The sequence below is a fragment of the Mytilus trossulus genome, chromosome 3 (genome assembly GCF_036588685.1).
Source record: "Mytilus trossulus isolate FHL-02 chromosome 3, PNRI_Mtr1.1.1.hap1, whole genome shotgun sequence".
Classification (NCBI taxonomy): Eukaryota; Metazoa; Mollusca; class Bivalvia; order Mytilida; family Mytilidae; genus Mytilus; species Mytilus trossulus.
The window spans coordinates 53,140,918-53,166,491 of NC_086375.1; the positions used below are offsets into that span (position 1 = coordinate 53,140,918).

The window sequence follows — 25,574 nt, forward strand, 5'->3', positions numbered from 1 at the left end:
ATTAGATTCAACACATCATTCAATTTGTGGGATTCAAACTCAGTGTTGACAGACTAGGGATAATGAAGGTGAAATATGTTGTCCACTGGACCACCAAGGCCCTGAATATTTCAATTTATTAAATGTATAATATTGAAATATTATTTGATAAAATAGGACATCCATTCTCTTCTCGATTTGTTTTGTTTTTTAGGCTAAGTCATATCTTTAAGAATTTTTGGAGTATTTATTTCATAGATGGGAGGTTGTCTTCCTATTTTCTTATATGAAGTTAAATGTGGACACGAACCTGGATTGGGTCAGTTTTTATACGCCCGGGACGGGACGTATTATGGTATACCGTTGTCCGTCCGTCTGTCCGTCCGTTCATCGTCCACACTTCGGACAATAACTCAAAAACGCTTTCACCAATTTCCATGCAACTTAAGTGAATTGTTTATATCTATTGACGTAAGCTCCCTTTCGTTTTTTTTTAATTTTAGATTTTAAGTTTTGGATTTATGGGCCTTTCTTCATAAAAAGGGGGGGATTTTCAACACTTCGGACAATAACTCAAAAAGGCTTTGACCAATGTCCCTGAAACTTTGGTAAATTGTTTATATCTATTGACGTAAGCTCCCTTTCGTTTTTTTTAAATTTCAGATTTTAAGTTTGGATTTATGGGGCTTTATTCATAAAAAAGGGGGGATTTTCAACACTTCGGACAATAACTCAAAAAGGCTTCCACCAATGTCCATGAAACTTTGGTGAATTGTTTATATCTATTGACGTAAGCTCCCTTTCGTTTTTTTTTAATTTCAGATTTTAAGTTTTGGATTTATGGGGCTTTATTCATAAAAAAGGGGGGATTTTCAACACTTCGGACAATAACTCAAAAAGGCTTCCACCAATGTCCATTAAACTTTGGTGAATTGTTTATATCTATTGATGTAAACTCCCTTTAAATTTTTATAAATTTCAGATTTTAAGTTTTGGATTTATGGGGCTTTTTTCATAAAAAAAGGGGGATTTTTAACACTTCGGACAATAACTCAAAAAGGCTTTCACCAATGTCCATGAAACTTTGGTGAATTGTTTATATCTATTGATGTAAACTCCCTTTCAATTTTTATAAATTTCAGATTTCACATTTTCTTGTTATGAATTTTTATGCTTAAAAAAGGGGGAATTTTCCAATAAAAGACAAGTTAAAAGAGCAACGGGCGTATTATGCACTAAAGCGCAGCCCTTTATTCTCAATATATGATTATCAATTAGGTGTAAGATTAAATAACAATGGGTAGAAATTGATATGGAAATGGGTCATAAATGTTCCTTTAGATCTCCTGCTTTGATATTTGTTCAAACTTTGTACTGATCTTTGTATGTAATTAAGATGTAAAATGATAGCTCCTGTTTGAATAATCTCTAATTAAGGTGTCACTAACTAGTTGAAAACTGGGAAATATATAATATGTTCGTGAACATCATTATTTGAATGAAGTTTGTACTAAACTTCAGCTTGAATCTGTTCCCAAATTTGTTTGTTGTGACCCCCTTCCTCCCTCTCATGTAAGGGAATACTGCTGGTTCTGGCTGATTCTTAAGTGTTTTTATTATGTTATTCTAATATCTAAGAGTGACTTCAGTAACACTTAAGATTGTAAACATCTGTCATTCTACTCCTCAATGTGTCATATAAATTTTCAAATCTTTTAAACTCAATACAATAAAAAAACATTGAATAAGATTCTATATAACACTGTGAAAACTGAACTTGACATTTCCTTTTGTTCATATGGAAACAGAGTTGCTTTACATTTCCAAAAAGATTGCTTTAGGGTTCAGCTTTTTCTGTAGTCAGTTTTTTTTTCATGTTGTCTGTGTTGAATGTTGTACTTTTTTTTTTACATGTTAGAATTATATAATTTCAGTATTTCATGTTGAAGTTATGAAATTTTTGTCTTTCATGTTGAAGATATTACATTTCTGTATTTCATGTTCTGTAGTACATTTTGACGTTTTCAAACATATAGATTTTGTGCTATTGCAAATACAAAGTGTTCAATAGATCGGGATTATGAGACCAGTGAAGGGTGGTAGCGTAGTTAATATATAAGAGTGTTTTATTACTTTATATTATAGATAGTAAGAACTGATAGTAGAGTATCGTATATAAGGTTGATCAGTTGATTCAAGGATTTGTGTAGTAAGGATCTGACTGGTTGATTCAATTTTGGAAGCTGTTTCTATTCTTGAAATCTTTTTTTCTGTTCAAAGACAACTAATTTTTTGTTGTTGTTAAATGCTCCCACAACTACAATTCATAAGAGAAATAATATTTCCAATATCCTTTTTTTATTAATTTTCTTTTCTAATTGTTAACTTTCCCATCTTTTGAGGGCTGACACCTACCTTAATAAACCATTTATAAACATGTAGCTTTTAAACTTACATAAAATTATGAATTTATATATACATGTAGCTTTTGAACTAACATAAAGTTATGAATCTATATATACAGGTAGCTTTTGAACTAACATAAAATTATGACTATATATATTTCTCATTAACATGATAAACAGGATAAAAGGTAAATTTTTAGTGATTTATATCCTGTGTATGTTAACCATTTCATATTTTACCTAATTAACATGCACATGTTCTAGTTATGTAGTATTATATGTATGTTTATATACATGACATATTTATTGTTTGTAATTGGCATGTTTGAATGTCATTTCGTTATTAATTCTGTTTACATGTATTCGTGATGAAGATGTCTTTCTGTATTTTTTTTCGTATGTAGATGATTTTTAAAGAGTAAAAAAGATCCAATGTTATCAATGTTTTTTTTTATTATAATTTTATGGATGTTTACTGTCATTTTAAATCAAAGTGGAAGGGCAATATATATTAAGCTAAGTTGCAACAAACTCTTTTAATATGTATTACAGGTCATCCTATTCAAAGGCGGATTTAGGGGGAGGGTGGCCAAGGAAACCTTGTACCCCCTTTTTTAGAAATCACTGAAGCATGACTAGAGCAGGCCCCCTCTTAGGAAGTCAGTTGGCCCTCACTTATGATATTTTTGGATCCACCACTGCCACTGTCTATATCACCCTGCTTAGGTCTTAATAAAATTGCATTTATTGGCTTTGTGACTTTTAATATGCTGAAAACACTTCCAAAATACCCAAATACATCCTAATAAATTTATTATCAGTTAATCAAAATATCAATATGCATCAATATGTCTGGGAGTCAAGATTCAGTTTCTATGCAAATTCTTATGTGCCATCAAATTTGGTTTGATTATTTTCTTTGGAATTAGGAAAACCCTTATAAAATACATTTTGGGATCATTAGGTCTAAGGTTAAGGTCACAGCAGTTTTTAATAGACTAAAATTGTGGTCAAATTTGGTTTTCCAAATGTTATCTTTTGAAACATACATGTATTTCCAACATTTACCAAACTTTATGTGATAGTGCCTTATTAAATAAGGGAAGACATATATTTATTTTGAGGTCAATTACTTAAAAGTCAAGGTCATATAATTAATAAATAGACAGAATTGGGACAAATTTTGGTTTCTTGGTTATATCTTTTTAACAATTTGTCTAAAATTTATCTCAGTTTGAGGATGCCCAGTGTCAATTTCTTTAAAAATAAAAAATGTTATTTTGATTTTACTTATCATTAACAGTTTATAAATTTGAAAATTTTCAGCATTTCAAAATGTATTACATAATCTACATTGAATGATATGCATGTTTAAACACCTGACTGCAATTGAATTTGATTCATAATATATACAGCCAATCACTGATCTTACCACAAGTTCCAATACACAGATATATATCAACATTTATGCATTTTAGATGTTTACATATCAATGCAAGAGTACAATACTATATGTTAGATATCATGGTTTGTTACAAATTCATAGGGGATGAGGCAGAAGTCTGAATCTCTTATGGTTTTCACTAATATTCTATGAATCTGTAAGGAGTCGGTAGAAAACCAAATAACTAATGAGGGGCCTGATGGGTAACTTTTGTTTTTCGTGATCGGTACATTTTTGCTATTGAGATCATGAAAATTTATTTTCTGTGAATCATGATTGACAAAAAAATCAACTCGTGAATCGTGAAGAGACATCCCCCCCCCCCCCCCCCCCTCCCCATCATCATGCCCTTCACTAAAAATGATGATGGAGGATTTTACATGCAAGATAGCTCTTATAGTCCTACAAAATAGTTATCAAATGCACCAGATTAAATTTAATACGCCAGATGCGGGTTTCGTCTACATAAGACTCAAGTTTTCAAGGGGGACCTGCACGTTCACTTTAATGTTGTTTTAATGCTTCTTCATACTTTTACGAGCCTATAGCCATTGTAAAATTAATTGTTTTGTTTAAAATTGTGGACAACATTGCTCTTTCAAAATTTTTATTTGGGAGCCTCCATGTGGGAAATTTCCCACAAATAGTGACAGTTGGCAGGTATGCAAGCTATGAACTACAATAACATTATTAAAAATTAAAAATTCCATAGAGTAAATGTGGACTCTAAAATTTAAAAAAAAAACCAACAGCCATCAAAATTCAAAAACTAATGAAGCAGATTGGTAAAGGTTAACTATGATCTAATAAAAAAGTATTTCCTCATTACAAATATTGGTTTTTCAATATACTATTTTTAGCACTACAAAAAAATTCTTTACATGGTTTATATTAAGGTATAAGATTTGTAATCTATGTAATATATAGTTGATTGTTACTATATGATTAATGATACATGTGTTTAGTTTAATAAACTTAATTTGCATAAACACAAATTTAAACTTTTGAGGTCTTCATTTAACATATTTTAAAACACAATGTATAAGAGCATACATACATTACATAGTATTTAACATTTGTATAAATTAGACAGAAGATTAAAGTGGTACAAAATAAGAATAAAAAGAAATAGAACACAAAAACAACTTTGAAATAAATAATAAAAAAAGAGTAACAGCCCAACTTAAGTTATGATGTGTGTGTAGTCATGTATTAATATGTAAAAAATAGGAAATCTATTTGACCTTCCATAAAACTCAAACTCATTTTTGAAGATATTTTCCTTTTGCTCCTTAGTTTGTAGACAACCACCCAAGGTTAATTGTTCTGTAGCTAACAGACAGTACATTGTGAGCCAGATGGTGAGCACGCTGAGATCTCTTTGTTTTTTTCTGAATATGATATACATTTAAAAAAGGAAGTGATGTAAATCTTTGTGATACATGTGTTAATGTCAATATACATATAAACAGTCGATTTTTCTGATGAAGAATTGAAGTCACAATAATAGAATTACCTGTCTAGAAAATGTACAGATTTATACAGACACTTTGAATAACGACTATTTAAACAGAACTCAAACAGGATAAGTGATACAAACAATCTATACAACTGTTTTAGGGATAGCATGGACTTTCCTGGAATATTAGTTCTCGTATGTCAGCATTGTAGTGTGATGTTTTGGTTTCTGTGTTCTCACCAGAATACTTGGAAATTGAGATCAAAAGCTTATACATTTAACTTGTAGAATGTTTGATTTGAAGTGTACAATTGCATTCAAATTTTTAGCTTTGTATCACGATCACATGAGGGACTTTCGATAAAATTCTTTATATTTTTCAAGGCATTCAGTAGTTTGTGTTGTTCATTATGATGATAGCTTTATTTTCTTTTTCAGCCACATTCGGAATCGATGATTCCATTGAAGGAGTTATCTCCCCTAGAGACAGAGAAATTTGTCACAAATAGTGGTGATGCTCTACAGTTGAAATCCTTTGTACAGAAAACAAACTTGTGATATATCTTTTATTGTTGTTGATAATCATATCATTTCATTTGTTAATTCAGTTTTATTTATAAAAGATTGCAAAATATTGCATTGTCCTATGTAAAGGAATGTACTTATATATTTGATATATTTTTGTTGGAGAACTAAACCTTAAATATCTAAAGTATATCATTTTCACTGGAGTTGATTGTTTTATTATCACTTCAATTTTCTAAACAAAGAAAAAGGGATCAATAAGTGATTTGGACCATTTAATAAATTACTGATGCTAATTATTAAAAATGGCAGGTTGACTTTAGTTTGTTTTTTCTGTCATATTGATATTTACCTTACCTACCTTATAGGAAATAGTATAAATAATATTTTTTTCATTAAGATCCTTTTTTCCTACCCAATTGTCATATCAATTTTTCTATATCCTGAATTACCTCATATCTGATGTCTGTTGTCATAATTTTAAAAAACTTTTATGGAAACAAATCTTAAGAAATTTTAAGAACCATGAATACCAAATTTGTATGAAATCATACAATGCTTTGCCACAAAATGAGCTTTAAACCAATGAAATAGGTTCAGGGTTAGAATGTCAAATTAGAGTTGTAAGCTTTAAGGCACTGTAGAACTATAGTAACCATCTATCAAACAATACACTAATAACACACACACACAAAATAAATACAGATTTACTTTTATTGCCATAGGGTCAGGGTCTTTATAAAAATAGGCTTTCAATTTATGAGTTATTGATGACTGGATAACTTCTTGAATTTTCATTATAAAGTTACCTTTTAGCAAATTATATGAACTATTTTTCTGACGGTTTAAATTGAAAATAGGAAAACAAATTTGAAATTTACCAGAAATAAAAAATCTTACATATGTATGAGAAAAGGAGGTTTCCAGGTTTAACATATAAAAACATGAGATGTTGAAAACAAAGAAGTCTAAAATAAGATCAATAGATTTTTTTTAAATCAAAATATAAAACTTAGTTTAAAGTTGATAGAGTTATCTTTCTTCCAAGGCAGCAAGCATTGGAGTAAATTAGTTGACATGTATATGCCTCATTAGATTGTTAAGTTGTAATCTTCTGCTTACCTCAGTTTATGTGACAAGATGGAAGTATCATGACAAAAAAATTGTTACAAGCTTTGCCTCTATGTATATATGAACATATGTTTTGTTGATTCATTTATTGTTATGTTATATTTTGATAAATGTGTTGTTAAATTGTGATGTAAGAAGGTCAGGGATTGTTACATATTTAACTATATTGTTTTTAGTACTTATACCCCCTATGGTGGAGGTGTATAATATTTTGCTTATTAAATTTTTTCATCTCTCTGCCTTTGATAATGATTACTACTTCAAATCCATAGACGGGGTAATGAATCCTTTTACACCTACAATAAACTTTTTTTTATCAAATAATATTTTTATTTATCAATATTTCAAAACATAGAAATGGTCATATCTTTGAAAAAATGAAATCTTTTTTGACAATAATTCATCTTGACTACCAGTATATTTCAACAAAATTTTGATTGAATCTTTAGATGATAAATTCAGTCTCACTTTGTCTATCCATGTGGCATATACGAGATTGACATACCCTCAAGTCTGGTAATTTCATTTGTCTGATAAACCTGTTCATTTTAAAACATGGGGAGGAATGAAAGCAAATGACAGACAAACAAATTTACTGACCAGCATAATATAATTTGTAAATTAGGACACTTTTCTATTGTAAATATTGTAAACTGACTTCTAAATGTCTTTTAATTTTATGTTTTATGTTAAGGGATTTCTGTCTGGTTGATTTATAATGCATATTTTATTTTGGTAGGTATCACCCTATAGACAAACAAACGAATTTTACATATCTATTTAATTATGGTAAAACGAGGTATAAACTTTTGAACTTTGAGCAAATGATTTTCTCTGGTGACATGTTGTGAAGAAGCCAGCAATAGAAATACTTTTCTAACAGCAGTATACTACTGTTGCCTTTATTTTTCTAAATGTTTAGAGCAGAGATACCAGTAGTCTTAATACCTGAAGTTATGTCTGTTGATGAAAACTATTTCATAATAAGTACTTTAAATGATGCATATTTGACATTTGATAGATTTTTGTATACATTAATTTAGCTTTATGTATCTTAACTAAAACTAAATATGAGGTCTTGTCCCTCAGTTCAGATGTTGAGTATTGCAATGATAATAAATCACATTCTGATATCTGATACATATATCTGTATGCAGAATAAATGCACACATTAAGTAATTTCTTAATTAAAAGTAGTACTGTTTGACAAAGCAGGGAAGACATATCATTGTGTTGACAGTTTTACAATATATTCAGAAGTTGTAAATACATATGGATCCATTTATTTTTGTTAAACTAAAAGAGAGAAATATATGTTCATGAAAGTTATCTTTGCATTTGTGTTTAATGCAGATAATCAAAGTGCCATATCAATGTGAATACTTCCTTTTGTTTTAGTACTTTTTTCTTACTTTTGTTTATAACATTAACTGCATTTATTTTACTGCAATATATCATCCAAATTAATGTCTCTTTAGTGAAGTTTGAGGCCAAAATTAAAAAAAATACAAGACTTAATACACATATTGAAGAGCTGAAAAGATAACTAATAAATATAAAATAATAGGTAGTTGAGGTTTTGATACTGACTATATCATGTGGAATATCTAGACGAGCCCGTTAGGGTGAGTTAAGATGTTCCACATGATATAGTCAGTATCAAAAACGAAACTACCTATTATTCTGTTTATCGGTAATTATGACGTCACACAATGTCATGACGTCACACAATGTATTGCCTAATATTTTCAGTGATGCAGCCAGTACGTTGATACTTGAAAATATTAGGCAGTAAGATCAAAGGAAAAATATACGAATTACCGATAAATGAGTAATCTAAAGCAGATAAAACGTCTTTAAATTTGATATTGTAAGTGATATTTTTAGTTGTTGAAGTATCTTATTATATTTGTATATTTTGATTGCATTTTAATTTTTCATGATTTTGATTATGATTTATTTTCTATTAATATATAATATGTTTATTTTTGTACTAATTGAAACAGCAATGCAACTGAATCTTAACTATGCAAATAAAAAATGAATTATACAATCTTCATAATTGACCATTAAAATTAAATCCATGTTAATATATAAATAAGAAGTATATATAGTATGATTGCCAATGAGACAAATTTCCACCACAGTTCAAATTATATAGACAAAAGCAACTATATGTAACTGTACAACCTTCAACAACAAAAAGAACTCGAAACACAAGCTATGATTTGCATCAACATGACAAATGTGTTTATTCCTAGATAATATTTGTCCTGATTGATGAAAAATCCAATAAAATCAAACAAAATATACAGCAATGAACGACAACCATTTAATAAAAGGATCTGACTTGTGATCAGCACATACAGAATGCGGCTTGGTTTAATATGTTTGCTGTCTCCCCCCTTCCACAAACCTGGGACACGTGTTTAACAGCATACTACAGGAACGAACTTCAACGATCAGTTGAAAAATGCTTGACTCATCAGATTAAAGCACACAGAAAACCAATCGAATGGATACAAAGCACATAAAGTAAAAGTCTGAGGGTGTTCACAGTTACTGAAAGCTTGTTCAAAGTCAATAACAACTATTAAAAAAGTGTATATATTGAAGACTATAAACATATCAATCATTTCACAATTAATTTTTCATCATATTAAAGCAGTCGAGAAAATCATGATTTTGATCATTTCCAAAAGGCACCAACTATGTTGAAAAGTAACATCAAAGAAACATTATTGTTTTGTTTATATGCTTAAATACAAGATGGGGTGAGGGTTTTTGTTTTTGAGGTTCTGATTGGTTGGTTGATTATAATTGGTGTAATTACTACCACAATTTGATATTAATAATTATTGTAATTTTCATAGTTATTGATAAAAGTTTTATCAGTCGTACACATCTTGAATTCTATCCTAATTCTGTGTTATTTTTTGGAAATCTTTTTAGAAATTCAAATGTGACGTCACAAAGTGCGTTGATGACCTTGGCTAACTCGGCTGATGTGCTGTTTTAACTTGTTTCATGTAATATATCTGTTTTTATTCTGTAGTTAGTCACCACTTCAGTTTTATCATGTGTATCTATAGTATAGTCTTTGTATAAAATTTACTGTTTGTAAAAGTATAATTTATTCCAAATAACAAGGATTTTCTTATCCAAGGTAGAAAATCTTAGCCGTATAGGTCACAACTTTTTGGTCTCCAGTGCTCTTCAACTTTTTATTTGTTTTGGTTTTCGAACTTTTTTCATCTGAGCGTCACTGGTTAGTCTTGTGTGGACGAAACGCACGTCTGGCGTATTAAAAATTTAAACCTGATACCTGTTGTTGTCTGTTATTCCTGTGTTTCTCTGTCTTATATTTTCTCCCATTTATTTGTATTGTAATCCTGTCATTCATGTAATGTAATCATTTTAATGTTATTATATTTAACATAACCATTGAAGCGGGAGGTTTGGCATGCCACAAATAATTATCAAAAGTACCAGGATTATAATTAAGTACGCCAGACGCGCCTTTCGTCTACATAAGACTCATCAGTGACGCTCATATAAAAATATTTATAAAGCCAAACAAGTAAAAGTTGAAGAGCATTAAGGATCCAAAATTCCAAACAGTTCTGCCAAATACGGATAAGGTAATCTATTCCTGGGACATGAAAATCCTTATTTTTTTGAAAATTTAAAGTTTGGTAAACGGGAAATTTATAAAAATGACCACATAATTGATATTCATGTCAACACCGAAGTGCTGACTACTATGCTGGTGATTCATAATTGATATCACAAAACCAGGTTCAACCAAACATTTTTTATACGACCGCAAATTTTGAAAAAATTTTCGTCGTATATTGCTATCACGTTGGTGTCATCGTCTGCGTCGTCGTCGTCGTCGTCGTCCGAATACTTTTAGTTTTCGCACTCTAACTTTAGTAAAAGTGAATAGAAATCTATGAAATTTTAACACAAGGTTTATGACCATAAAAGGAAGGTTGGTAATGATTTTGGGAGTTTTGGTCCCAACATTTTAGGAATTAGGGGCCAAAAAGGGCCCAAATAAGCTTTTTCTAGGTTTTCGCACTATAACTTTAGTTTAAGTTAATAGAAATCTATGAAATGTTGACACAAGGTTTATGACCACAAAAGAAAGGTTGGGATCGATTTTGGGAGTTTTGGTTTCAACAGTTAAGGAATTAGGGGCCAAAAAAGGGCCCAAATAAGCATTATTCTTGGTTTTCGCACAATAACTTTAGTTTAAGTAAATAGAAATCAATGAAATTTAAACACAATGTTTATGACCACAAAAGGGAAGGTTGGTATTGATTTTGGGAGTTTAGGTCCCAACAGTTTAGGGATAAGGGGCCAAAAAGGGACCCAAATAAGCATTTTTTTTGGTTTTCGCACCATAACGTTAGTATAAGTAAATAGAAATCTATGAAATTTAAACACAAGGTTTATGACCATAAAAGGAAGGTTGGTATTGATTTTGGGAGTTTTAGTCCCAACAGTTTAGGAAAAAGGGGCCCAAAGGGTCCAAAATTAAACTTTGTTTGATTTTATCAAAATTGAATAATTGGGGTTCTTTGATATGCCGAATCTAACTGTGTATGTAGATTCTTAACTTTTGGTCCCGTTTTCAAATTGGTCTACATTAAGGTCCAAAGAGTCCAAAATTAAACTTATTTTGATTTTGACAAAAAATGAATTGGTTGGGTTCTTTGATATGTTGAATCTAAAAATGTACTTAGATTCTTGATTATTGGCCCAGTTTTCAAGTTGGTCCAAATCGGGGTCCAAAATTAAACTTTGTTTGATTTCATCAAAAATTGAATAAATGGGGTTCTTTGATATGCCAAATCTAACTGTGTATGTAGATTCTTCATTTTTGGTCCTGTTTTCAAATTGGTTTACATTAAAGTCCAAAGGGTCCAAAATTAAACTAAGTTTGATTTTAACAAAAATTGAATTCTTGGGCCTCTTTGATATGCTGAATCTTAACATGTACTTAGATTTTTGATTATGGGCCCAGTTTTCAAGTTGGTCCAAATTAGGATCTAAAATTATTTTATTAAGTATTGGGCAATAGCAAGTCTTTTCAATTGCACAGTATTGCGCAATGGCAAGAAATATCTAATTGCAAAATATTGTGAAATAGAAAGATTTTTTTTTAATTGGAGTTATCTTTCTTTGTCCAGAATCAACTTAAATCTTTGTTATATACAATATACAATGTATATTCACTTTTTACTACCAACTGATAAATTTAAATAATCTTAACCATTCAGTGATAACAAGCTGTTTTTTTACATCTTAATATTTTATAATGTACTTAAATGAGTAGTTATTGTTGCAAACTCCATTAGAATATTTTAATTGAGATTAGTTTTGGAATAAGGGAAAGGGGGATGTGATTAAAAAATTGGGTTCAATTTTTCTCATTTGAAATTTCATAAATAAAAAGAAAATTTCTTCAAACATTTTTTTGAGAGGATTAATATTCAACAGCATAGTGAATTGCTCTAAGAGAAAACAAAAATTTTAAGTTCATTAGAACACATTCATTCTGTGTCAGAAACCTATGCTGTGTCAACTATTTAATCACAATCCAAATTTAGAGCTGAATCCAGCTTCAATGTTGTGTCCATACTTGCCCCTACCGTTCAGGGTTCAACCTCTGCGGTCGTATAAAGCTACGCCCTGCGGAGCATCTGGTTTTTCTTAAAATGTTCTGTACCAAGTCAGGAAAATGGCCATTGTTGTATTATAGTTCTATTCTGTGTGTGTTACATTTTAACGTTGTGTTTCTGTTGTGTCGTAGTTTCCTCTTATATTTGATTCGTTTCCCTCAGTTTTATTTTGTTACCCAGATTTGGTTTTTTTTCAATCGATTATGAATTTCGAACAGCGGTATACTACTGTTTGTATATGCCTTTATGTATGCCCTTTGAAATGCATATCATTTAGTGAAAGTTATACTTGTCATTGTAGTTAGTAAAATATATGTCAAAGTTAACCGTGAGTAGTAATATCTCAGATGGTTTCAGAAAGAAGCTCAAATGGAAACATCTTTGTGTAGACCCTACCCCTCCAAACAAATAAATAAAATAACACTCTAAGCCAAGACCAAAAGAGAATACAGGTTGATTTTTTGTTTAGACATTCCAACTTAATGTAGTTATTGATACTTGAAAGGGATCTGGTCGCGCAATATTTCTGTTAGAAACCCGTCGATATAAGTGAACATATTTGTTAAATAAGAGTAAAATGACAAATTTCAAATTTGGCATTTATGTGAGGTTCGTGAGGCTATTTAATTGATTTTTTAAACTCATTGCTCTTATTATACTTTCTCTTGTATTCAGTTCTCTCCTTCAACAAATGCATAAACGAAATTTTCTCTATTTACAAAACGAGAAAGAGCTAATTGTGTCCTTCTACATTTAATCTGTTGCAGGTAAACTGTTTAAGATTATGGTATGGATAACATGATTTATTTATGAGTTGAAATTGAGCTTTGGGAAGTAGTAAACAGGGTACATAAAGGCATAAGTACCACTCATACATTAAAATCAGTAAGAGTTGCATAGTTTCCATCCTTATGGAAATAGAAGTAAACGTTTTCTTTTTGCATATTCATCAGCTTGATAAACAGCTTCGTCCTAGAAGCTTATAAAAGTGTACGCGACCGACCATTGCGATCGTTTGAGGTTTTTTATTCTTGTGCATGAAATCTTATGAAACATCTCTCATTAAAAGTGAGATAAATAATGTAAATTTTAATCAAATCTGTAGACGAATTAGGTTTTTGGTATGTTCATTACACAATAAACAACTATTTTTTTCCAAAATTTGTTGATATAAGTTCTCCCAATTTTTTATCCTTTTAATTAGTTCTTATACCTCACATAAGGTTTTGTCTATATGGGTTACATTTGATATCGTTTTCCGGATATATCTGCAGTACAGAATGTTTTACATGCCGGCTTGAATAGTTTAGACACATTTACATGTAAAACGTGTCTCAATTATGTCCGATACGTCTATCTTACTTATTATAAGTTCAATAATTACAATTCAGAAAACTTGTACTTTTGTAGTTTAAACTTCGTTAGAATCTTTCTTTGTATTATTAATCGTTCATTAATTCTCTGTTAACCATTGTGTGTTTGCATTGCCTGTGTTTCTTATCATGATTCAAATTTCAGTCATTATTAATGATGAACATGATTCTAGATGGAAGAGTTTGGTTCAAAACAGTGTGTCGTCTAAGAATCTAATGTAACTAATCCGATGATTTTGTCAAATTAGCTGAAATACATGTGAATCATTGTATAAAATTGAGAATGGAAATGGGGAATGTGTCAAAGAGACAACCTTATTTGATTAAACATAGGAACAATATATCCAGTCAATATATATGTTGCTGTATGTGTATATATATATCATTTGAAAATTATCTAATGAAATATTAGTCAATATAGTATATCGTTATCAAACCATTGCAAGTGCATGTTGCTTGAAAAAACTTATTTTGATTGTGATAGTGTGAATTCAGTCAACATGTTATTGAAATAAGAAATTTACACTTTGGCCAAGTTTGAGCGTTAAAATATGATCAATAACGGGAACACATATCTGCAATATTTTTTTTATAAATTTACAACAGTGTAAAAAAAATACCATAAAACATCTTGACATCACGAATGTTTCTATACAATAAAGTGTGTCTACAATGTTCATATGAACGTGACATGTTTATGACTAACACCTTGTTTCTAAGGCGCCATCCTCTTGTTTGTTTTCATTGTTATTTTCTTGGATTTCATTTATATTTTGAATAGGGAGACAATTCATTATTATATTTCTTCCATTTTCTTCCAATTGTCTATTATCAAAAGAGTTTTGTCGGATTATATTTCTTCCATTTTCTTCCAATTGTCTATTATCTAAAGAGTTTTGTCGGATTATATTTATTCCATTCTCTTCCAATTGTCTATTATCTAAAGAGTTTTGTCGGATTATATTTCTTCCATTCTCTTCCAATTGTCTATTATCTAAAGAGTTTTGTCGGTTTATATTTCTTCCATTCTCTTCCAATTGTCTATTATCTAAAGAGTTTTGTCGGTTTATATTTCTTCCATTCTCTTCCAATTGTCTATTATCTAAAGAGTTTTGTCGGTTTATATTTCTTCCATTCTCTTCCAATTGTCTATTATCTAAAGAGTTTTGTCGGTTTATATTTCTTCCATTCTCTTCCAATTGTCTATTATCTAAAGAGTTTTGTCGGTTTATATTTCTTCCATTCTCTTCCAATTGTCTATTATCTAAAGAGTTTTGTCGGTTTATATTTCTTCCATTCTCTTCCAATTGTCTATTATCTAAAGAGTTTTGTCGGTATATATTTCTTCCATTTTCTTCTAAAGGTCTATCATCGACCGAGTTTTGTCGGTAAATTTGATCATTTATTCGGTTATTTAAATTTTCTAGCTGAACTTTATTGTCCTGATTGCTTGGCAATGCTTTTGTCAATTTCTCCCAAAACCAGGGATCAGTAACATGAAGCGTCACATGTGTTTTTATATAATACTTAACTTCTTCGTCCATATATACATCTTCTTGGACATCAATTATTATTACGATCATGTGATTACATTTCTGTCTGATCGACTTTTCGGACGCAGTTCGAAACGTAAATAATGACCATTCATCTTCTAAATAAGGTCCTGATAAAAGGAAAATTGTATGTCTACATATATCGATAGCGTTTAAAATATTCTCTTCTTTAGAAGCACCAGGAATAAAATCTCGATCAGGAATATGAAGAATATATCTTTGTTCCTGTAAAATAGGTGTAAGCGTCTTTACTGCAATATTAATATCTCTGTCTGAATAAGACAAAAAAGCATGCACTTCTTCAGTATCTAAACCATCTTCATTCTCGTAAGTTTCAAGAACAATTTTTCTTAGATTTGGAAACCTTCTTTGAATAATGTTAGTGTACTGGGGCATTAGATAAAGAATTTTTTCAAAAAATAATTTGTCGCTTGTATTTATATATCTTCCCCTTTTTATATATCTTTTAAGGTCTTTGTTATCTATTGATTTCATCGATATTTCATGACAAACTATAATAGCATAATTTGTTCGCATATCTTTTATCTTATCCTGTGCTTCATTCCATGCTATTTTGACAATATCAGAATCGACCAAGAAGTCTTCCGATAGCACTAAAATCATTCTTTTACTTCGCCTTACAATGCTACAGATATTTTCTTGGTATGAAAAACCGACTACAAAATCACGTGATATTTCACAAACCATGTAAGCTTTGTCTTCTGATTCTAACGGAGCAACCACATGTTCCATTACCCAGTCCGTTAACGGTTTAGAATGTATAATAATACAATCTATATCTTCATCTTCATCTTTTTCATCTTTGTCAAAGGGATGAAGACCGAAGTATATGAAAATTAAAACTTTCAGTTCTAATCTGAAGACGAAACCACATGCTAACATAACTATAAACAGAAGAACACACAGCGATGACGAAACACTCGGGGCAATTACATGCTTTATAGTATCAAAGGCTTCAAGACATATGAACTTGTCATCCTCCACGGATATCAACTGATGTCCTCCTTCATTACCATAAGCACATGCGACATCCATCCAATCGGACACCATATGATGATGTTTTAAGATCCACGATTTCATCCACAGTGTGTTACAATCACATACAAAAGGATTATCTTTTATGTGAAATTGAACTCCTGATAGTCGTTGTATCAACTTTGGCAAATGTATCAAATAATTAGAATCTAAATAAAGTTTCCTTACAGCGTCTCCCAAATTATTGATAATGTCATCACTTACATCGCTTATAGAATTATGACTTAAAATGACATCTCTAGCGCGAGCAAAATAATTCATTGTTTTAATATGTGAAATGTTATTATTTTGAAACCATAAATCTAAGGTTCCTGCAGGTAGTTTTTCTGGGAAATTTGTTAGACTTTTATTTCGACAGTCAACTATTATAATATCACTAACAGACCACCGGAAACATTTGCATTCGGATGGACAGAATTCTACATCGACCTCGCAGTATGTTTCCTCTTCTGTCACACTAAGCAAAGGTCTCTCGTTTAACCCGATTGGTCGTTTACATTTCCAGTCAGAAAAGAAATATTCCTCTCCACTAAATGCACCCATCTGAACTTGAGATTTTATCCATTTCGAAAAAGGAATTATTCTGCAGTCACACAATATGTCGTTCTTGTCTAAGATAATGTTAAAATTTTGCAGAATCACTCTAAAGTATGTGTCCTTGTCTTTCATATCATATCCTGATCTGGTAACATTACTACCCATGTCCATTTCATTTGGTATATCGTATCCTATTCCAGTAACATTACTACCAGTAAGGTCTATGATTCTTTTCCTGGTTTTAGTGAGTCTGTGATTAATGTCGACATTGTTTGTTGCTGTTGATTCAACAGTACTTTCTAATAAAAATGTATAATCGACATTCTCAAGAAGAGCTCTGACATTATCAAAGTTAATATAGGTGTACCCTAAATTTACTCTCCTCAGTTGCCGTAAATAAAAAACGACTACAGGAAATTCAGAAATTGGATTATACTGTAAACCAATCTCTTCAAGATGTAAACTTAGAACAGGAAATGATTCTGTTGGAACAGACGTCAGCTTGTTGAATTCAAGATGTAAACTCTTCAGCTTTTCAAGTCTTGAAAATAAATCGTGAGGAAGTGATGTAAGAGCATTCGAAGACAAATCCAAATTAATGAGGTTCCTCTGATCACGGAATGTGTCCTTGTCCAGATTTGATAATGAACAGTTCCTCAAATTCAAATTCCTTAAATCGTTTAATCCGTAGAAAGAACTAGCCGGAATTTTTTCTAATAAATTTTCACTTAAATCTAAACTTTGTAAACCAATGAGTTTTGTAAATGTAAATTCGTTTATATATCTTAGGTTGTTATGTTTAATTGATATCATATCTAATCTTCCTGAAAATTCGAAGGTTCGTAAGTCGATGATTTCATTAAAGTTAAGGTTTAAATAGCGTCTGAAAACATTACTAGGAACTTGTAAATGATAAGGTACTGTGTAATGATTATCTTGGTAAACTGATCGCGATAAATTGTAACCTATGATTTCTGGTTCATCATTCCATGGAAATTCTGGAGGAATTGATAATTTGTTCTTTTCCAATTCTAATGTTTGGATATTCGGAAATTTTCTTTTGAATTCGTTTGGAAATACTGTTAAACCTTGAGATGATAATGATAATTCTGAAATTCTTGGAAAAACATTAGTGCAGTTGAATATTTCAATCATATTAGATGTTGTGGAATTAGGTGGCGTAGTTAATGCTATAGCTTTTACACGTTCCAGACCCGCACAGCTTGACATATTTCTAGAATAAGATAAACATGCTTCCTTCCTAGGATCATACTTATTTTGATGCATGGTAATGACCAACAAAGTTGTAGCACTGGTAAATTGTTGAATGTCATATTGCCCTATAGTACACCTTGTAACCTGTATATAAGCAAGAATATTTGAATATTTTTTGCCCTCATATTCTGTCAGAAATATCGGATGAACTTGACCACATCGAAAGATGAAAACGACTATATTTTCCGTGTCTTCGCTTAAGTTGAACTCATTGAAGTATTCTGTTGTGTTAACATAACAACCTTCAAGAAGATTGTCTGGAACTTTGATATGATACAGTATTGCTGTCGTAGATAAACTTTTGCCTTTTCTATTTAATATATTCATTGGAGGTAGTTGCTTTTTCCGAATGAAGCATTTTGGTTTCTGACAAGCAAATCCTGTTGTTACAATTGTCATTAACAGCATGCAATGGATGATATAGTTCATCTTTTTTCAAATACGCCGTTCCATGTTGCAGTTAGAAATCTGTAATTAAAATCAATGTTTTTATATACAGTATAATGTGATAATAATAATAATAATAATAATAATAATAATAATAATAATAATAATAATAATAATAATAATAATAATAATAATAATAATAATAATAATAATAATAATAATAATAATAATAATAATAATAATAATAATAATAAATCTTCAAAGGGGTCTCTTCGTATAATGTTAACAATATGAATAAAACATAATTGATCTACTATTACAGACATGTAAACAACAGAAGTATATAAAGTAATAAAACAACAACAACAAAAACAAAAACACCCATGGTATACATTGGGGCTTAACTTATAAACTTCACACTTTTAAAAATATAATGTGATGATCAACTTAGACAAAGTAAACGTACCAATTTCCCTACAATGTTTTGTAAACCTTGACTATAAATAAAATCATAATAGATACCAGGACTAAATTTGGTATATACGCCAAACGCCCGTTTCGTCTTCAATCTTATTTGTTTGCCTTTCATATTTACTAATAATCATAGTTAACCAATTTCTCTGTTTTCTGAGGTTATATAAACATTATTTATATGTTATATGTAAAAATAATCCTTAATGCACATTATGTCAGCTGTAGTGCTTTTAAAAAAACGTATTCGATATTATCATATATATACTTCGTCTAATATTAATCCACAAAATGATAGAGTGGAACCCTTGTAACAACATGCAGTGGCAGCTCTTCAAGGATTGTGTCTAGAGAAATATAACTATGAGTACATGTCGTAAATACTCACCTGAATCAATATCAAATAATGAATTGAATTTACATTTATTCGTGTAATGAGGGACTATTTTATATATTTCTATCATATTCAAATGTATTGTGACATTTCTGTTAATGACATCTATCATTTACATGTCAAATAAAAACATAATAAGTGTAGGACGATCCAATGTGCTTTAAGTATCCGTCTATAAGAAATTGAATTGATACGGAAGTCTTAAAATAATCACGATTATAGTTCTACACTATATAGATTACAACAAGATAAATGTGAATGATAAACGAACTACAAATTAGGGGCTTTTTGTAAACATATAAAAGAGAAATTAAGTAAAACTCGTGCATATTTGTTTATTTATTGATTTTATAAAATGAAGTATGAGCATTGTTAACGCATTTTTTTGTTTAATATTCAACATTTTTATATTTTTGATGTATGCCTGTAATTAATACTTCAAATGATATACAAACATTTCAGTTTAGACTTGTTTTTCTTATTTATGTTATTAAACATAAACATTTAAATGTTTTTGAAACAACATTATTAGCAGAAAATAGATCTAAAGCGTTGTTTATAAAAGAAAAACATCTGACATGAAACTTACAACTCATTGTGTATATGAATGGAAAAAAACGATCGGGAAATAAAAAAAAAAACAATCGGGAAATAAAACTTTGACAGATTATAAAAACAAACCTAATACGATTAGGCGTCAATCTGTTATACTTAATCACTACAAAGACAGTGAGTTATGTTGCTTTCGTCGTGTTTTGGTAATTAATATCTTTGTCACAAGAATTGTACATTATAGCGTGGTTGTTGTTTTAACAAAGAAACATCTCCCTACAAAGATTTTTGTCGTCTCCTAACTATCGACATTCGATGTAAATATAAGTTAATATAAGAATATAACATTGCAAGGTCATGTTATAAAATCATTTGTTTTAGTGTAATCATATCTTATTGTAGAATTCATTATGCATAGCTACAAGTGTAAAGAAATACGATAAAAACTAGTAAGTCAAAATGAGGAAGCGAGATTTATTCCGTCAAAAACTGTATATACAACTGCAAGACACACAAATGAACAGCATAATGCAGTCATTCTAATAGAAAGTGTCGTATATTTGTATTTTATTCTGATATGAAGGTAATTAAACAAATGTTTGTTAACAATAAAATTATCCTAAAGAAAATCCTTTCAAACAACACCTTCAAATAATATAAAACCGAGTAAACCAGTTGGTATTCTTCCCGTTAAAGTCTAACACTATGGGTTTAAATCATTTGCATCATTCCTCTAATACGTCAGCTCACTTATTTTTAAAGATACTTTTGATTTATTAAGTTATTACATTGCAATTTTGACAGCTTTTATTTATTTAATGCCTTGAATTGTTTTTAAAAAGAAATACGAAAAATACGACAAGGATGTCCATTACTTCGTTTGGTTTAAAATATATTTGTTATGGCAATCTATTTGAATGCATTGTGTTATTTGTCTCTGTTTAATTCAGTGTTTACATACCTCTTATTGAATATCGCTATTGATTTCCTATCTTTTTATATTTGAATCAGGTTTTACGAGTCGCATTTCCTGTGTTAACCTCACAATTTATTGTATACATGAAAGTATAGCTACCTCATCTCTTGTCATATAAGTTCATGATAAATTGTTTTATGCTTGTATACATGTATATATACAATGTGGGTTATGTACAATAATATGTTATATAAGTTTTTCTAGCACTTCTTAGTTGTAAAAGTTTGTCAGTATTAAAATAAAATAATTTTTGTATGTTTGATTAATTAAATTGTCCTTCGAATTTTTTCTTCTTCTTTAATACCGTGTTATTGAATTAGTATTTTAGCTGTTAGCAATTTTTAAAGTGGAGACTGTTTCGAGATTACACCAACGAGCTGAACCCATATTACAAATTGTTTTTGACAAATTGTTTTTCTATTTTTAGTGAAGAATAAATTTCATAAGATGTGATACATACTTAAATGATGTATTTTCACTTGTTCAAATCGACTAGATTAGCACACAATTCAAGATTCGTGTGAAAGAAAGGAAAATAATTATGGTTATGTCCAGTCAGTAATATTTATATAGATATGACTACGAGACATACCCACTACCTTCCACCAAACAAGGTCGAGGCTTCATATGTATACATATGATGTTTAGACGAGTTGCATATGTATATGATATATACTATTATATTTGAGAAAACTGAAAAATAGTCACATAAAGACGTAGCAAATATCAATTACTTTATAAAGGCATTTTAATTGTCCCTCCACTACTGTGATCTCATATCGGCAAACTATGATTTAATATCGACCAACAAAAGTAGCTCATAGCTTTATGGTTAACGCCAAAATACTATTTTGATTTATAAATTAAGGAAATTAGATAAGTCGTTACAATATCGTTTTTAGCATATCTCTAGAGTCCAATATTGATTTAAAGTTCTAAGAAGGTCAAAAAGTGTTGTTTTTTTCAGGCGAAAGTAATACTGGCATATGTTCTGTATGGTATATGTAATATTTCCAAATGGAAAGATCATTAGCAAGAACCATGAATATCTGACCTTGCAATTAACAAACAATTAAAATATTTGCACCTGATGTCAACCACATTCTAAATAGTACTCCCTGTTACGTTTTCGGAAACTTTTTTTCAATGAAACAGGTGTTTTTAAAAGTCCACAATACAGCTATTAATATCTTCAATATAATAAAGAAAAAGGTCCATATTTGTAAACATATATCCTGTAACATATTCTTAAGGCTGAAAGATAAATTAGATACTTACCTTATTATCTTCACCTTTAATTATGTATGATATTATAAGTAGATAAATCATCTGCGGTCTACTTACTTAAGGTGCTGTGTCAAATGTGAAGTCATTAAGCGTAACATCTTTCATATACATATATACATATAAGCGAAACGTTTCTAGAGAGAGAAAAAAAATGTTTTTATCTTCTACCAGTATGTTATACAATACTTTTTTTTCTTTAATGTATTTTATGTTTTGGTTGCTCATCTCAATTTGTAAATATAACAACAAGATCCTGACTTAGGACAGGTGCATACATTTTTTGTACTTTTATATATATATTATTTTTACATTTTGTAATTGATGTTGCTACTGCACAGGCATTATAGAGTTTTTAGTATTGTTCGTACTTTTTTTTTATATCAACTGTCTTGTTTAATGTGTTGTCAAGATCTTACAACTTCCTCTTAGTTTCGTGTCTCTAAAATTGCATTTTCAAGATGTTTTATCAACTTTTTTTGAAGAAAGTTGCACTCATCCTAGACTACTTTGAAACACACGGAGGACAATAAACTACAATAAAAATCAATTGACACTATCTTTTGAATTGCATTACAATTCAATGTAGAGCCTAGGTTGTCGAAAGGTCTAGCGCGGCGGGCAAAGTGCAAGGTGAGTTAGAGCCACAATATCTCAGTAGCATGAGTTCTAATTCCAGCAAAGGAAGAACAAAAATTTGCTTCTGCAAATTTACAGATCTTACATTGTTGGGCTGATATTTAGACAAATTGTATATTAATATCTAACTTCATTGATTTTCAGATAGTTGATCCAATATGTTCTTTGTATCCGGTTCTTCAGTCTGACGACAACCATGATGGAGACTATGAAAAAAGTAAAATCACAAACATACTGAACTCAAAGGAAAACCAATTCGGAAAGTCCATAATCACATGGCAAAATCAAATAACAAAACACATAAAAAACGAATGGACAAGAACTGTCATATTCCTTATTTGGTACAGGCATTTTCAAATGTAGAAAATGGTGAATTAAACCTGGTTTTATAGCTCTAACCCTCTCACTTTGATGACAGTCTCACCAAATTCCGATTTATTTACAATGAAATAGAGGTTGAAGATACCAAGATAAAAAATAAATCAAAAGAAACTGGCAGTTCATTGCAAAATACAAAAGGTAATGAAAAAAGAAGAAAAAAAAAGTAAAAATACTAAACGATCTTTACCAAATAATGGCTTGATATCATGTGTTCTGGAAAGGTAAGCAGGTCTTCTTTACTAGAGACACCGTAAAACTTCTGAACGGACGGTTTCTAAACAAAAATCAGAGGTATAATTTAAACTACTAGTATATGTATAGAAATAATTGTCGAATGACAGTCCTAGTTATTCAATTTTGGCTAAAAATGGTGGGTTGAACCAAGTTGTTTTGGAACGGTTGTATGCCCTAACACTGTTGGAGCTAATGTTGACCTTATAATAATATCACAATTGATTGAGAATTAGATTTAGGGGGGGGGGGACATCGCCTTTTTATATACATTATATAAAAAATTATAACAAAACCTGACCAAAACTAATACAAAGCAATACATACTACTGACAAATTTTCAACTAATATAAATCTTTACAAATGTTTAAATTCGATCTTGTGAGAGCGAAGTTCCCGTCTGGTAACTAAATCATTATACTGTTATCTATGCTTTGGTTAATTTTAAATTATTGTCTTTTACTTTTGCTTATTAACTTTGTCTATATGCCATTTTGTGTTTTTTGTTGAAACAGTCACTTTTTCATATTGATTTAGAACATATTACGATTATGACTGTTGTACCCATTTTGTTACGTTTTTACATACTATGACTGTTTGGTATGTTCACACACTTTTGTCAATATAATCAAATTCAATGTGACTGTTTTACCGGTGAGAGGTTAAGCTACATAAAATCAGGTTTAGTTCATAATTGTCAGCATAAGGCTATACCTGTACTAAGTCAGGCAGAAATCCTTGATATAGAGAGAAAAAAGAAGAGACCATCAAAAACAGAGGCAAAACAGATCAGATTCGTTAGAGAGGGAGATACTGGACATGCAACAAAGTCTCAACAGAACTTCATCTTGGACAAGGGCAGTGAATGGAACATGAGAGCTGACATTGGAAAGAAGCTTGTGTTTCCAGAATGCGTACAGACAACCCTACGCCCAGACATTGTAGTGTGGTCACAGCCGTCAAAGATGATAGTTGCAATAGAACTGACAGTTCCTTGGGAAGAGAGATGTGAAGAGGCATACCAGCGGAAGAAGGAAAAGTATACAGAGCTGATGACAACATGTAGAGAGAGAGGTTGGAAAGCATGGCTGTTCCCAGTAGAAGTAGGCTGCAGAGGTTTTCCTGCACAGTCAGTATGAAGGATGCTACAGGCAATGGGAATAGTTGGAAAGGCAAGAAAGACAACAGTAAGACAGCTAGGGGAAGCAGCAGAGCGTTCATCTTGATGGTTATGGCATCGCCGAGATGATCTGAGCTGGAAGCCGAGTGCTGATGAGTAGAGGTTTGGCCACCTCTACTGACCCGCCAACCGGAGGATGTAATGGTACAGGGTCGAAACATCTGGTGAAGGTTGGAACCATCTGAAGACATCAAAGCACCCGGCAGAGAGCGACAGGGATTCAAATATGAAGAAAGATGAGCAGTCAAGAGAATATGACAGCAGAAAAGCAGAATACCACCATCTGTAAGTAATAATCAATGATAGTTGTTTCGATTCGTCAGATATGTTTGAGGTTTTGATTTTGTCATTTTACAAAGGAATTTCCCTCGGAGTTCTGTATTTGTTATTTTACTTTTTAAATGTACATGACTTGGGACAGGTACATACAGATTGGAACAGATATGATGCTTTAGTTATTGAATATTGGAATTTAAAAAAGGAACATGTGGTACAAATGCGTATGAGACAATTTTCCATTACAGACCAAAGAACATAGAATTTACCAACCATAACACCGTAGGACATACACCAATTAGCAACATCTATTGCACATTGCAAGTTGTATCAGACCCATTTAAACGTTCAGACAAGAAAACTAACAACCAGATTT

The 25,574-nt window shown here is 30.6% G+C and overlaps 2 protein-coding genes across 6 annotated transcripts in view; one reads left to right on the top strand and one right to left on the bottom strand.

Annotated features, from left to right (window-relative positions):
- Nucleotides 1-8,988, top strand: part of LOC134711825 (phospholipid-transporting ATPase IF-like) — a 52,903-nt gene extending 43,915 nt beyond the window's left edge. For 3 of the 5 annotated variants that reach the window (XM_063572734.1, XM_063572735.1, XM_063572733.1), the window contains one exon: nucleotides 5,726-8,988. In XM_063572734.1, the coding sequence (XP_063428804.1) occupies nucleotides 5,726-5,796 (71 nt within the window). In that variant the 3' untranslated portion in view covers nucleotides 5,797-8,988. The remainder of the gene's footprint in view (nucleotides 1-5,725) is intronic. The other 2 variants (XM_063572740.1, XM_063572743.1) reach the window with 2 other exon arrangements.
- Nucleotides 8,989-14,642: 5,654 nt separating this feature from the next.
- LOC134711826 (protein toll-like) lies at nucleotides 14,643-21,313 on the bottom strand. Its single transcript, XM_063572745.1, has 2 exons — nucleotides 21,193-21,313; nucleotides 14,643-18,895 (listed from the first exon to the last, which is right to left on the bottom strand). The coding sequence occupies exon 2, from the start codon at nucleotides 18,854-18,856 to the stop codon at nucleotides 14,708-14,710; it is 4,149 nt and encodes a 1,382-aa protein (XP_063428815.1). The 5' UTR covers nucleotides 18,857-18,895; nucleotides 21,193-21,313; the 3' UTR covers nucleotides 14,643-14,707.
- Between the last annotated feature and the right edge of the window lie 4,261 nt (nucleotides 21,314-25,574).